At 39.4% G+C, this 13,918-nt stretch overlaps 1 protein-coding gene across 1 annotated transcript in view; it reads left to right on the top strand.

Moving 5' to 3' along the window:
• Positions 1-487: 487 nt before the first annotated feature.
• LOC134350560 (serine/threonine-protein phosphatase 4 regulatory subunit 3) overlaps positions 488-13,918 on the top strand; it is a 77,486-nt gene continuing 64,055 nt past the window's right edge. The window contains exons 1-4 of the mRNA XM_063055923.1: positions 488-952; positions 1,238-1,293; positions 1,597-1,695; positions 12,580-13,203. Coding sequence (XP_062911993.1) covers positions 811-952; positions 1,238-1,293; positions 1,597-1,695; positions 12,580-13,203 — 921 coding nt within the window. The 5' untranslated portion in view covers positions 488-810. The remainder of the gene's footprint in view (positions 953-1,237; positions 1,294-1,596; positions 1,696-12,579; positions 13,204-13,918) is intronic.

The raw sequence follows: 13,918 nt of genomic DNA, 5'->3' as shown, positions 1-13,918 counted from the left end.
GCATCATGGTCCTGAAAAACATTGTCTTGTTATTACTGTGTACTGTACCAGCAGTTATGGTTGAAATGACAATAAAAAGTGACTTGATTTGACTTGATCTAGTACCACTAGGTCTAGTATCTGGTACCACTAAGGATGGCAATCTTAAAGTCAGTTTCATCCCTAACCTCAATACTGAATCTTAAACATTCTACTTTGTGTCTTATTGGTGGTTCTTGTAGCCAAATCAGTGAATCTGATGCAGTCTAAAAGGTGATTTTATGTAAGGAAGTACGATTGATCTGTAATTTTTCCCGTATAAATAATTGCATAATTGAAAATAATTTCACTCGAGGGGAAGAATATAACCGTGCATATGTTTAAAATGAGAAGTGGTACTTGTGGTACCTTTAAATAAGCAACCACAATGAGGTTCTTTTCTCGTTACGTGTGACGACGTCATAATGTTTGAGCCTGGGAGCCGGCGCCCTGATCTGTAGAGAAGGAAGCCCCGTACGTTGATTGATTCGCCCAGATCGGGTTACAAGATGGCGGATGTTGTGCAGTAATGAAGGGAGAGAGAGGAAGACAGGGCCTGTCCATCTTCCACAAACTGTTTTCACTTATCCTTCCTTCTGTGTCGCCTTTCGTTATTCATTTGCAATAACATGTCGCATGACTGTTTAGTGGCGTTTTGCTCCTCTGTAAAATCACGGCGGTGACGGTTTTTACTGGGGGGAGAGGAGGTGGAAAAACAAGAGGAGAAAGAGAAAGAACCGTGACCCCCCGAAAGAAAACAAGAAGGATCAATATCTCAGCGGTGAAGGAATCATGTCGGATACTCGGAGACGCGTGAAAGTGTACACGCTGAACGAAGACCGGCAATGGGACGACCGGGGCACGGGGCATGTGTCCTCGACCTACGTCGATCGGCTGAATGGAATGTCCTTGTTGGTCCGGGCCGAGTCCGACGGTAAGAGCAAGGCTCCGGCTCTTTGCCCGGGCATTGTTTCTGCAGTTAAAACCCCTTGTTAAACGTAGCTGTTGTCCTTTTTTGAACGTACACCGTTTGTGTTAGAATGTAATTGAGAGTATCCGAATGACCCGGGGTAAATTACGAACCAAATCTTGTAGTGTGAATATGACGTGCGGGGGAGGGGAGACGAGGGAGGTAGGTTTAAATGATATTTACTTTAAAAGTGTGTGTGTGAAGGGGATGTGGAGAGATGATTTCACGTTTTGTATTTCATCTTAACAGGTTCACTTCTGTTGGAATCGAAAATCAATCCCAATACGGCTTACCAGAAACAGCAGGTAAACTCAAAAACACTCTGGCATTTACAAAATCCTTTCTGTTAATGTATTAAAAGTGCAATTGGTGAAAGTCAAAGTACGAAAATAAATTTGGAAATCACGTGTAGATATTATTGTAACCTGAACTAACAAAATGATAAATTTTACTTCAGGCAGTTAAAGGTTCCATGCACAAGTATTATTTTTATTAAAAATTTTATTAAAATGAGTAGTGGCTAATTTGTGTCTCTCTGATTGTGGCAATCAGACAAAATAATTTTTAGGTGACCAATTGTATCTGACCTTTATCTTATTGTAAAACAGGATACTTTGATTGTTTGGTCTGAAGCAGACAATTATGACTTGGCACTCAGTTTTCAAGAAAAAGCTGGATGTGATGAAATCTGGGAGAAAATCTGCCAGGTAGTGTATATACTGCTGAATTAACCCACTTTATAGCTATACTGTATAAAATTGCATCTATTAAAGGCATTTCATCAGTGTTTTTTTTCCATTTGCAGAAGCAGCATTATTGAAAATTGCTTTAATGCTGGGTACTAAGATGTAAGGTTCAGTATGATAATTCTGACTAGACCTTCAAATTAAAAAAATTAAAGTATTTGAAAATCATTACACTTTTTTCATTATTGACTGTAGTTTTCAGTTACTGTATTTCTATCTCAACTGTTTTAATCAGTCTTCAGGGATTTGCAGTGATGTTGCTTATATCCTCATGAGATCAATTAAGATGAGTTCTGCAATTATTTATAGGTTATTAGGCACAGTGGTATATGATAATTTTTCTGTGGGCATAATTAATATTCCAGAAATTATGAACTAATACCTAATGATGGAGTGGTTTTGAATTTATTCTTATAAAATCTGGCAAATAAAGACTTGCTTTTTGTTATTTCACTTAATCATCTAATTTCTTTTTTTAAAAAAAACTTAATTTTCTTTCAGATCATTAAAAGCTACATATTGTATGTTAACTTTTAGCAAAATGTTTCATTGTCTGAAGTATCTTTTCAAAACATTTACTCTTTGTGAATTAATTGAGCAACATCACTTGCACGGTAAATGGTAAGGCCCTGGAATGTGTTGTACAATGGACAGACCTAGGATTACTTATAAACACGAGATTCTGTGGATGCTGGAAATCGAGAGCAGCATACACAAAATGCTGGAAGAATCAGTAGGTCAGGTAGCATTTATGCAAAAAGATAAAGATTTAATGTTTTGGGCCCTTCATTGGGACTGGAAATGAAGGAGGAAGATGCCAGGGTAAAAATGTTGGGGTGTGGGGAATGAGGACAAGCTAGAAAGTGATACATGAATGGAAAAGGTAAAAGGTTAGAGCAGAAGAAATCTGATGAGGAGAGTGGACCATGGGAGAAAGGGAAGATGGAGGGGTACGAGAGGGTGGTGATAGGCAGGTGAGGTTAAGAGGGAAGAGTCCAAAGTAGGGAATAGAAAAAAGGGAGGGGAAAAGAAAAAAAATACTGAAGAGGTGGGGTGAATACCGGAAGTTGGAGAAACCAGTGTTCATGCCATCAGGTTAGAGATTATCTAGATGAAAATGAGGTATTGCTCCTCTACCCTAAGAATGACCTCATTTTGGTAGAAGAGGAGGTCCTGGACTGACATGTCGGAATGGGAATTTCCACTTGGAAATTCTGCTTTTTGCAGATGGAGTGGAGTTGCTGGACAAAATGGTCCCCCGATTTATACCTGGTCTCACCAATGTAGAGGAGATTGTATTGGAGCACTGGATACAACAGATGATTCCAGCAGATTGGCAAGTGAAGTTGCCTCACCTAAAAGTACTCCTTGGAACTCCGAATTGAGGCGATGGAGGAGGTGTATTAACAAGTGTAGCGTTTCTCGCACTTGCAGGGATATGTGAAATGAGTGGTGCAGGACGAATGGACAAGGGAATCACAGAGGGCTTGATCCCTGTGAAAAGCGGAGAGGCGGGGGGCGCGAAGTAACTATGTATTTGGTGTTAGGATCCCACCAAAGATGGCAGAAGTTACAAAGAATGGTGCTTTGGGTGTAGAGACTCAGGGGATAGTAGGTGAGGACAAGAAAAACTCTATCCCTGTTAAGAAGGCAAGAAGATGGGTTAAGTGTGGATGTCTTGGAAATGGAGAACGTGCGGATGAGGGCAGCATCAATGGAGGAAGGGAAAGCCCGTGCTTTGAAGGAAGAGGATATCTCTTATGTTCTGGAAAAGAAAGTCACATCCTGGCAACAGGTGAGGCGGGGATGAACGAACTGAGAAAAGGGAATAACATTTTTACGAAAGGGGAGAGAGTTGTCGTAAAATGGACCAAGTGAATTTAAGAGCAGGGTGACAGTTGAGGCAAAGTTATTTATTTATCGTTGCAGCACAAGTTGGCCTTTGTGGTCATTTGGGCCACACTGCCCCGCAACCCTGATTGTGAGACAATTTACAGTGACCTTTGGACTGAGGGAGGAAACTACAGCACCTGGGGAAAATCTATGCATTCCACAGAAGGAGTATGTACAGAGACTCTTTTACAGAGCAGTGCCAGAATTCAACTCTGAAACTGCCCAAGCTGTAATTGTGTTGCGCTAACTGCTGTGCCACTGTGACGCCCTTGTTTAAAATTGACGGAGTCAGCATGGGTGCATGAAGTAGCAGCAATGCGGCTGTCAAGAGTTGGGGAGCGTTATCCGAGAATGCTTGGAACATGTAATCAATGAAGAAGCAGGCCTAGCTGGGGGCCATGCGGATGCCCATTGCTACCCCTTGAGTTAGGAGAAAGTGAGAGGAGCCAAAGGAGAAATTGTTGGGGGTGAGGACCAGTTCTACCAATCGGAGGAGAGTAGTGGTTCAGGGGAGTTGTTTGCCTCTTTTGTTGAAAAAGAAGCAGCAAACATTAAGGGCTTCTTGATGGGAGATAGCAGTTTATGGACATCAGTGGTGAAAATGAGGTGGTCAGGGTCAAGGGATTGAAAGTTGGTGAGATCGAGAGCATGTGAAATGTTGCTGATGTAGGTGGGAAGGAACTGAACCAAGGGGGATAGAAGTTCAGTGGGGTAGGAGCAGGCAGAGACAGTGGTCCTATCTGGACAGTCAGGTTTGTGGACCTTGACTGCTAGAAACAATCAGTGAGGCAGCTATGAGTTTGGTGACAATGGATGGGAGATCTTCAGACTATGAGGTTAGTGATGGTACGGGAGACAGCTTGATGATCCGGACTGGAGTCCTTTTCAAGAGGTCAGTTAGTGGAGGTGTCTGAGGGTTGCAGTACATTGCGGGTTTGATGGTAAGGTGGGATTAGTGCGGATTAGAGAGTGAAGGATGATGTGTTCAGAGGGGTTAGGGTTGAGGAGGAGAGGAATGCTGAAGTTGAGCCAGTTGATGTTTCATTGGCAATTAGAGATGAAAAGTTGAAGAGCAGGTAGAGAACCAGAGCAGAGTGTCCAAAAAGAGAAGTGTCATCAGTGCGGGATGGGGAATAATTGTTAAAGAAGTAGGCTCAGAGACGGAGGTGATGGAAGAAGAGCTCAGTGTCGTGGCAGGTACAGAACTCACTGAGGTGCAGCTGAAGGGGGTCGAAGGAAAGGTCCTTGCTGAGGACAGAACTTGCTGCTTCAGAGAGGGGGAAGGTTGTAGGGAATAGTGAAGATAGTGAAGGGATTAAAGCTGAGATCGGGGGGAGCAGAGTTGGTGTCAGAGGAGGGAGGGAAGGTTAGGTTGTTCAGGGAAGGTAGGTGGAGCTGCAAATCACAAACCTAAGATTATCTGCAGATGTTGGAAATCCAGAGCAACAAACACAAAATGCTGGATGAATTCAGCAGGTCAGGCAGCATCTATGGAAAGGAATACACAGTCAACATTTTGGGCTGTGACCCTTCATCAAGACTGGAAAGGAAGGGGGAAGACGCCAGAACAAAAGGGTGGAGGGAGTAGAAGGAGAAGGTAGAAGGTGATGTCAGGTGGATGGAGAAGAAGGAATAGAAGGATTCTGATAGTCGTGAGAGTGGTAAAGGGAAGAGGAAGGGGCACCAGGGAGAGGTGATAGGCTGATGAGAAGAGGTAAGAGGCCAGAGTGGGAAATGGAATAAAGTGTTACTTAGTTCCTTGAAAGAAGCAGCATAGGTAGATAGGTTGTGAAGAAGGTGTTTGGTATACTTATCTTCGTCAGTTAAACCATTAAGTACAGTAATTGGAACATTGTATTACAACTACACAGTCATTGGTGAGACCACACTTGGAGTACTGTTTGCAATTCTGGTTCCTTTGCCATAGGAAGTACTTTATTAAGCTGGAAAAGGTGCAGAAAAGATTTGCAAAGATGTTACTGGGACTGGGGGGTTTGAGTTACAAGGAGAGGCTTGAGTGGATGGGGTTGAAGCTTGATAGACTGGAGCCTTTTACCCTGGAGTGTAAGGGATTGAGGTGTTGACTTTTTTGAGTTTATAGAATCAAAGAGAATAGGTAAGGTGGATAGTCACAGCCTTTCTCTCAGATAAGAGAATCTAAAACGAGAGCATAGATATAAGGTGAGAGGGGAAAGATTTAAATGGGACTGAACAGTCAACATTTTCGCAAAGAGTGATGGGTATATGAAATGATTGGTCAGAGGAAGCTGTAGGCATAGGTACAGTTACAATGTTTAAACCACATTTGGATAGTTAAGTGGATAGAAAAGGCAGAGAGAGATTTGGGCAAAACATAGTCAAATAGGACTAGCTCAAATGGATGTCTTGGTCAGAGCTGTTTCTATTCTGTATAATGCTGTTAATGTTATTTTCATTAGTCTTTTTTTTGCTATAACAACATGGCCGTCCCAATTCATTGATAGAATTCTGTAAGGGAAAACAATTATATTCACCTTTCACTTCTTCAGATGTGGTTTCAAAGATTCAAAAAAACTTTATTGTCCTTCTAACCGTAGATCAGCTCTGCAGGGCAAAATGAGACAGCGTTTCCCAAGAGCAGTGCAATCATAACATAACAAACGCAACACTAAATAATAAACATATCGATAAATAGTAAAACACAACAGCCACATGTCAGTTAAAATCAAGTTATAAGTGTCCAAAGCAGAGTCAGGTAGAGCAGCTATTTAGCAGTCTGACTGCCTGTGGGAGGAAGCTGTTTAGTAGCCTTGTGGTTTTAGTTTTGATGCTCCTGTAACGTTTGCTTGATGGCAGAAGAACAAACAGTTCATGGAGAGGGTGTGAGGGGTCTTTAATGATGTACCGTGTCTTCTGGAGGCATCAACTCTGAAAGAGGAATTGGACAGAAGGTAGGGAGACCCCAATAACCTTCTCTGCTTCCCTTAACCACCCTCTGCAAGGTTTTTTTGTCAACAGCACTGCAGCTGGAGTACCAGGTTGTGATGCTAAAGGTCAGCACACTCTCAACCACGCCTCTGTAGAATGTAGTTAAGATGTTAGTGGGGAGTGATGCTTGTTTAAGCTTCCTCAACAAGTGCAATCTCTGCTGGGCCCATTTCACAATCCCAGTGGTGTTCCTGGACCAGGTGAGATTGTCCGAGATCTGCACCTCAAGGAACTTGATGTTTTCCACTCTCTCCACTGTGGAGCCGCTGATGCTGAGGGGTGTGTGCTCAGGCTGAGACTGTCTGAAATCAATGATCATCTCCTTGGTTTTGGTGACACTAAGCATCAAGTTGTTATCACTCCACCAGCTCTCTAGGTGTTTGACCTCCTCCCTGTACATTGTTTCATCATTTTTGCTGAGGAGCCCCACCACTGTGGTATCATCAACAAATTTAATGATCAGGTCCTCCTTGAATCTGGCTGCACAGTCATGTGTTAGCAGTGTAAACAGCAATGGGCTAAGCACACAGCCTTGTGGGGATCCAGTGCACAGTGTGATGGAGTCAGATGTTCCTGCCAACATGGACTGACTGGTCTTTGTCAAGAAATCCAGAATCCAGCGACACATAGCAGTGTTAAGGCCAAGCAGCGACAGTTTCTCCACTAGTCTCTGCGGGATGATGGTATTGAACGCTGAACTGAAATCAATGTACAGGATTCTGGCACAAATGTCTTTGTTGTCCAAGTGAGAGAACTGTGTGCAGTGTGGTGGATATTGCGTCCTCCGTAGAGCGATTTGGACAATAAGCAAACTGTAGAGGATCCAGCGATGAGGGGAGGCTGGCTGTGATATGAGGCTTGACAAGCCGTTCAAAATTTTTCAAAAGGTAATGATGAAATAAGATCTTAAAATTTTGTTTCTCTTCCTTTTTTGTTTTTTTTTTCCTCTCCATTTCCATCTTTATCTCCTCTGGTTGTAGTTGAAGTAGTGAAGTAAGGTGCCATTGATATCCTTGGACTGCAGTTCACATGAGAGTGTTATGATAAAACCATTCCCATCATAAACTGCGAGTTTTCGTTTGTAGTTAAGAAGTTTCCGAAGTTGAGAAGCGAGGACATGGAACCTTCTTCAAAGGCAGGATGAGGAGTTTGCCGACCTGGAATCCTTACTGAGAATTTATAATAGGATGTGGTATCCAGAGTTATGAAACGTTATGCTCAAATAATATCCTCAGTTTATGTTTGAGACAAATTTTCCATCTTTGTTAATAATTGTTTCATTGATGAGTTGAAATAATACACTTTTCTCAAACTTTTTTGACATTTAAGTTGTGCTACATCTCTGTTCTTGTAACTATATCCCAGTTTTGCAAATTGTTTATCCTAGTAAATCTATAGTTGCAAGAGCGTATGAACTCTTCGTAAGTACCTCGTTTTCTGCATTAATTACTCATAAAATGTGGTCTAATCTTCTAAGTCACAGTAATAGACAAACACAATTTGTCTAAACTAATAACACACAGACAATCATAGTACTTCTTGTCAATATTGAGTACACCATTTAAACAATCACAGTCTAGGTACAAAAAAAGTATGAGCCAATGGAGTAATGCCTTCAGCAAATTGTTATTTGGAGTCAGGAGTTCCAATCAATGAGATGAGATTGGAGGTGTGGGTTATAGAGGTGCCTTGCCCTATAAAAAAAAGATTCACAAAGTCAAATTGCTGACAGAGCCTACTCTTCTCAAGAAAGATCTTTGCGCTCCATGCCTCGATCAAAACAACTTTCAGAAGACCAGAAGAAGAATTACAGAGATGCATGATGCTAGAAAAGGCTACAAAAGGATTTCTAAAGATCTGAGAGTTCATCAGTCCACAGGAAGAGAAATCGTTTACAAATGGAGGAAATTTAGTCCTGTTGCTACTCTCCCAAGGAGTAGGTGTCCAGCAAAGATCACACCAAGAGCACGACATGCAATGCTGAAGGAAGTGAAAAAGAACCCAAGGGTAACAGCAAAAGACCTGTAGAAATGTCTCGAACTCTCTAAAGTCTCTGTTCATGTGTCCACTATAAGAAAAACACAACAGGAATGGTGTTCATGGAAAGACACCACAGAGGAAACCACTGCCCTCCACAAAAAAACATTGCTGCATGTCTGAAGTTTACAAAGGACCACCTGGATGTTCCACAACACTTCTGATGCAATATTCTGTGGACAAAATCAAACAGAAGTTTAACTTTTTGGCAGAATTGCACACCACTATGTTCAGAGGAAAAAGGGCACTGCACACCAACACAAAAATCTTGTCCCAACTGTGAAGCATGATGGAAGGAGCATAATGTTTGGGGCTGCTTTCTGCCTCAGGGCCTGGACAGCTTGCAATTGTTGAGGAAACAATCAATTCAAATTTGTGTCAAAGCATTTTACAAGAGAATGTTAGGGTAGTGGTCAGTTACTGAAGTTAAGTATAAGTTGGATGTTGCAACAAGGCAATGATCTGAAGCACAAGAGTAAATAAATCAGTTACAGAATAGTTTAAAAAGGAGAAACCATATTTTGGAATGGGCAAGTCAGTGTTTAGATGCTGTGGTATGACCTGAAGAGGATGCATGCAAGGCATCTCAGAAATATTGATGAACTGAAACAGTTTTGTATGGAGGAATGGTCTAAAAATTCTGCCTTGCCATTGTGCAAGTCTGATCAGCAGCTGCAGGAAACATTTGATGGAGGTTATTGCTGCTAAAGGAAGTTCTACCAGTTATTAAATACAAAGGTTCACATACTTTTTCCAGCCTGGACTGAACGATCAAATAACATGTTCAATAAAGACATGAAAAGTATAATTGCTTGTGTGTTATTAGTTTAGGCAGATTGTGTTTGTTAAAAGAGGGCAGCTTGAACTGAAGTATAAGGCATGCTAATTGCACAATAGCAATAAGGGGCAGTGTCACACATATTGGTCCAATCAATTTCCCTTTTATTGAATGGAAACTCCCTGTTGGCAAAGTAACTTCCAAAGCCCTTGTGCAGATTTCTCACTTTCACCGTGAAAGTTCAAGCCTGAAAATACAGTCAATTCCAGTTAATTTGGACACATCAGAAACTGTATATTTTGGCCCAGTTAGCTGAAGTTTCATGAAAATAGTTAAAAGGGTTTTTCAAAATGTAAACGATTTAACTGAATAATAAATTTGTGTTTAAAAGAAAAACAGAAACAAATAGAACACTCTCAATACTACTACAGTACCATAAACTATATTAGTTATGAATAGTTATTGGAGGATTTAATCCAGTTTAAACTGCCATGTTCTCTTGATGGATTTTAAGTGAAAAAAATCTATGCATGTAGTAGACTACCTTCATACGTCCTTTTGACAATTGCATCCTCCAAAACTTCAATTTCATTGTAACTTTTAACGTGATATACATTCAAATTTTTCATAATTCCTAATTTGAAGTAGTGAAATTGTTTTAGTTTCACTCCTAGCCATTTTTGGCATCTCTAAGCCTGAATGCTTGAAACCTCAGTGAGCAAAACTGTTCTGAATTGTCTTACTGCTATTTCTTGCCAACTATCAGTGACAAAAGTTGCTGCAATTTGAACAAACACACACAATCTGTTTCCTCCCAGCATGGTGTTGTGTCTAATAGCCACACAAGTACGTGTGACAATTGCTATTTAGGAACTTGTTTAAAATTCTGGTTTTGTACTGCTTACCTTAATTTAACTGTTTGATATCCATATGTAATGTAATTCATTTTTTCCTGTATTTATCATGTATTGCATGTACGGCTGCTGCACAGTTAACAAATTCAACAACATATGTCGGTGATAGTAAACCTGATTCTGATTCTGTTATTGTGTTTTAGATGAAGATTAGACCACATTTAATGAGTAATTAATGCAGAAAACCAGGTACTTGCATAGGGTTCACAAATTTTTTCTTGCAACTGTACATCCAGGTTTTCTTTGATGAGATGTTCTTTTTATGACAGGGTTTCTTAATTAGTTCTTTCTTTTCAAACCTTTTTATTATTATTATCCAAAATTAACATGAGTACATCGAAGTAAGCAACACTTACAGTGACTCAAGAAAAAAAACATTATTTTAAAGATTGAAAAAATTTTGGTGATTTAAAAAAAACCCTACTAAGTAAGAAAAAGTGGGGGGGGGGGGGGAAGAAAGCCCATTAGGTGTTCAACCCCGGAGCCATGCATCATACAAAGAGCTTCTAAAGATAAACATCAAACCACCAGCAAGAAAAAAAAAGTACCAAAAATTTACAATTAGATCGTGGAGGAAATCTATCAATTAACCCATGATAATAACAAGCAAATGAACCCCATCTTTTCTCAAAATCAAGCATAGGTTCAAAGGTTTGACTTCTAATTTTCTCCAAACTAAGACAAAGCATCACTTGAGAGAACCATTATGACAGAGTGGGAGCTGATGTATCCTTCCACTTCAACAAAATGGCCCTCCCAGCTATCAATGTAACAAATGCAATAACATGTTGGTCAGACACAGAGATAGTTTGTATTTAATATCCTATGTTGATTTTTGACTAGAATATGATTGCACATACCTTCATGTAGGCATATTTGTGTTTGAAGTTTGGGTATAACAAAGTAGTGCTATGCTGGTTTGCCTGCCAATTCTAGTATATTTTTCTTACGAGACTGTGACACGAGGTTAAAAGTTTTATTTGCAGTACATCACTGGAAAAAATGGCTTATAGATTGCTGTGAGTGAAATATTATTACTTCAAAGAGGTGAATATACTTTTCCATCAAAACAGTAATTAACCCTAGGCTCACATTTGAAATGGAATATAGAATGTTTTGTTCATTTTCATGCTACCCAATACATCTATGCTGCAAGTTATTTGGCCATCACAGTTTTAAGCAAAATGCACTTCAGTGATGACTAAATTGTACTTCAAAGAAAAAGGAATGGAACTATTATAAAGTGTTGGCCAGCACTGTGGCGCAGTAAATAAACATGTTGCCTCACAGTTCCAGCATCCCATGAATCTGTTCAATTGAGGTGGTTATTGAGAAGTGAGTGAGATAGTGCATTGGAATAGTAATGGCCATTTCCCTAAAATAAGTAAAAATGGGAATCGTTCTTCTCAATTCCATGTCTCAAATCATAGTGAAAGCAAACACTAGAAAAAGTAATTTTTCTTAAATTAGTAAATTAGTTTATTATTGTTACATGTACTTGGATACAGTGAAAACCTTGTCTTGGATTCTATTCATCAGATCAATTGATTCCATTGAGGTAGTACAAAATAAACAGCACCAGAGTACAGAATAGCATTAGAATTACAAAGAAAGTGCCATGCAGGTGGTATGTGTTTTTAGGGTTTTGTATCTTCCTAGTGGTAGGGGGGAGAAGAAAGAATGTTTGGGATGGGTGTTAACTGAATATTTAAAGTTGTTTGAAATGGAATGCCCTCGATCTTATCACTACTTACTTCGGAGGTAGGTCAAAAAATGTGTGGTGGTTCATCAAGGAATCTTATGCTTTTGCTCTTGAATTTTTTTTTGTACAAGGTTTGGATTCTATTATCCTTTCAGTTATATCCTGTCAATACTGTTTAGTTCTTTTAAGTGTTATGATCATGTTATTATCCTGGACAGGCAGTCTTACAGAAGGAATTTCTTGACTGTTCGTTAGTTGTGATACCAAGTTTATATTCCTGAACTATCATGGACAAAATCAATGGTAATCTACTTGTATTCTTTAAGGCATGAATAGCTACTTTTTGTCACCTGATTGTTCCAAAGCATCTGAAATTATATTGGTTTGGCAGTACTATATTCTGTAGCTATGTGTGCAATCCAGGAAGTGGTTCCTTTTTTCTAAAAATAATGAAGTTCCATCAAATTATAAATACCCACTTGTTTTTAATCTTTAAAATCATTCTTTCCAGCATATAGTATATATAGATAATTTAGAGGCCTTTATCATTCCAGGTCCAGGGACGAGATCCATCACTTGATATAACTCAGGATATTATTGATGAGTCTGAAGAGGAGCGATTTGAAGAAATGCCTGAAACTACTCACACAATTGATCTTCCGCCATGTGAACTAAACAAGCTGGAAGAGATTGCTGACTTGGTAACCTCGGTTATCTCCTCTCCGATCCGCAGAGAGAAGTTAGCACTAGCTTTAGAGAATGAGGGCTACATTAAAAAGCTTTTGCAGCTATTCAGAGTTTGTGAAGACCTTGACAACACAGAAGGTTTACATCACTTGTATGAAATTATTAGAGGCATTTTGTTCCTCAATAAAGCAGCACTGTTTGAGGGGATGTTTTCAGATGAGTGCATTATGGATGTGGTTGGGTGTTTGGAGTATGATCCTTCCTTGCCTCATCCTAGGAAACATCGAGAATTTTTGACCAAAACAGCCAAATTTAAAGAGGTTATACCTATCACAGACACTGAACTAAAGCAAAAAATCCACCAGACATACCGTGTGCAGTATATCCAGGATATAATTTTGCCTACTCCATCTGTATTTGAGGAGAACTTTCTGTCTACACTAACGTCATTTATATTCTTCAACAAAGTGGAAATTGTTAGCATGTTACAGGTACGTTATATGGTAATTATTTCTGTCTGTCACTAATACTGATTTAGTTTTTAGGTTTAGTTGTGAAAAATTTTATTGAGATTCGGTAGGATATGGTTGGTTTCCTCTTGCACAGAGAAAATTCACAGATTAGAAGTAGTAATCATATAATATAATGGGAAATTGCTTTACATCATTGTATGATATTAGATACTGGTGGCGGATCTCTACTTGAAATCAGTTTTTATTTGTTTTCCTTCAACTAGGAAAGTACTTTATGTGGTTTCTATTTGTACTGCAAACTTGCCAAAAAGAACTAACACTATCTGAATATATTAAAAATGAACATTTAGCCAGCTTGTGGATTGGAGACTTAGGCAGTTGACACTTTTATGTTACACATTGTTGGATTGATATGAATAGATATATTTGGGTTTCATGCCAACTTTACATCATGAAGAATATAATTTTAATTCTTTTTCTTTACAGACAATTGACCTATCATTTCTACCTTTTTGTTTTCAGATGTACAGTTTTGATTTTTTTCTTTCATGATACCTAGAGGAGCTTGAAATATTTTCCAAAATCTCCATCATTACAGCTGTGTTGTGTCTTTTTAATGCTGCTGTTAATATTTGTCCTGTTTAAACTTTTTAATTTGATTGCAGGTAGGTGTAAAAGTATGCATTTGCTCAAAAATGCTTCTAACTTTTAAGTTTGACTTGCAAGTACCCCA

Source organism: Mobula hypostoma, chromosome 8 (genome assembly GCF_963921235.1).
Source record: "Mobula hypostoma chromosome 8, sMobHyp1.1, whole genome shotgun sequence".
NCBI lineage: Eukaryota > Metazoa > Chordata > Chondrichthyes > Myliobatiformes > Myliobatidae > Mobula > Mobula hypostoma.
Note: the sequence above shows the minus strand (reverse complement) of the source record. Positions and strands in the feature narration are given on the sequence as shown.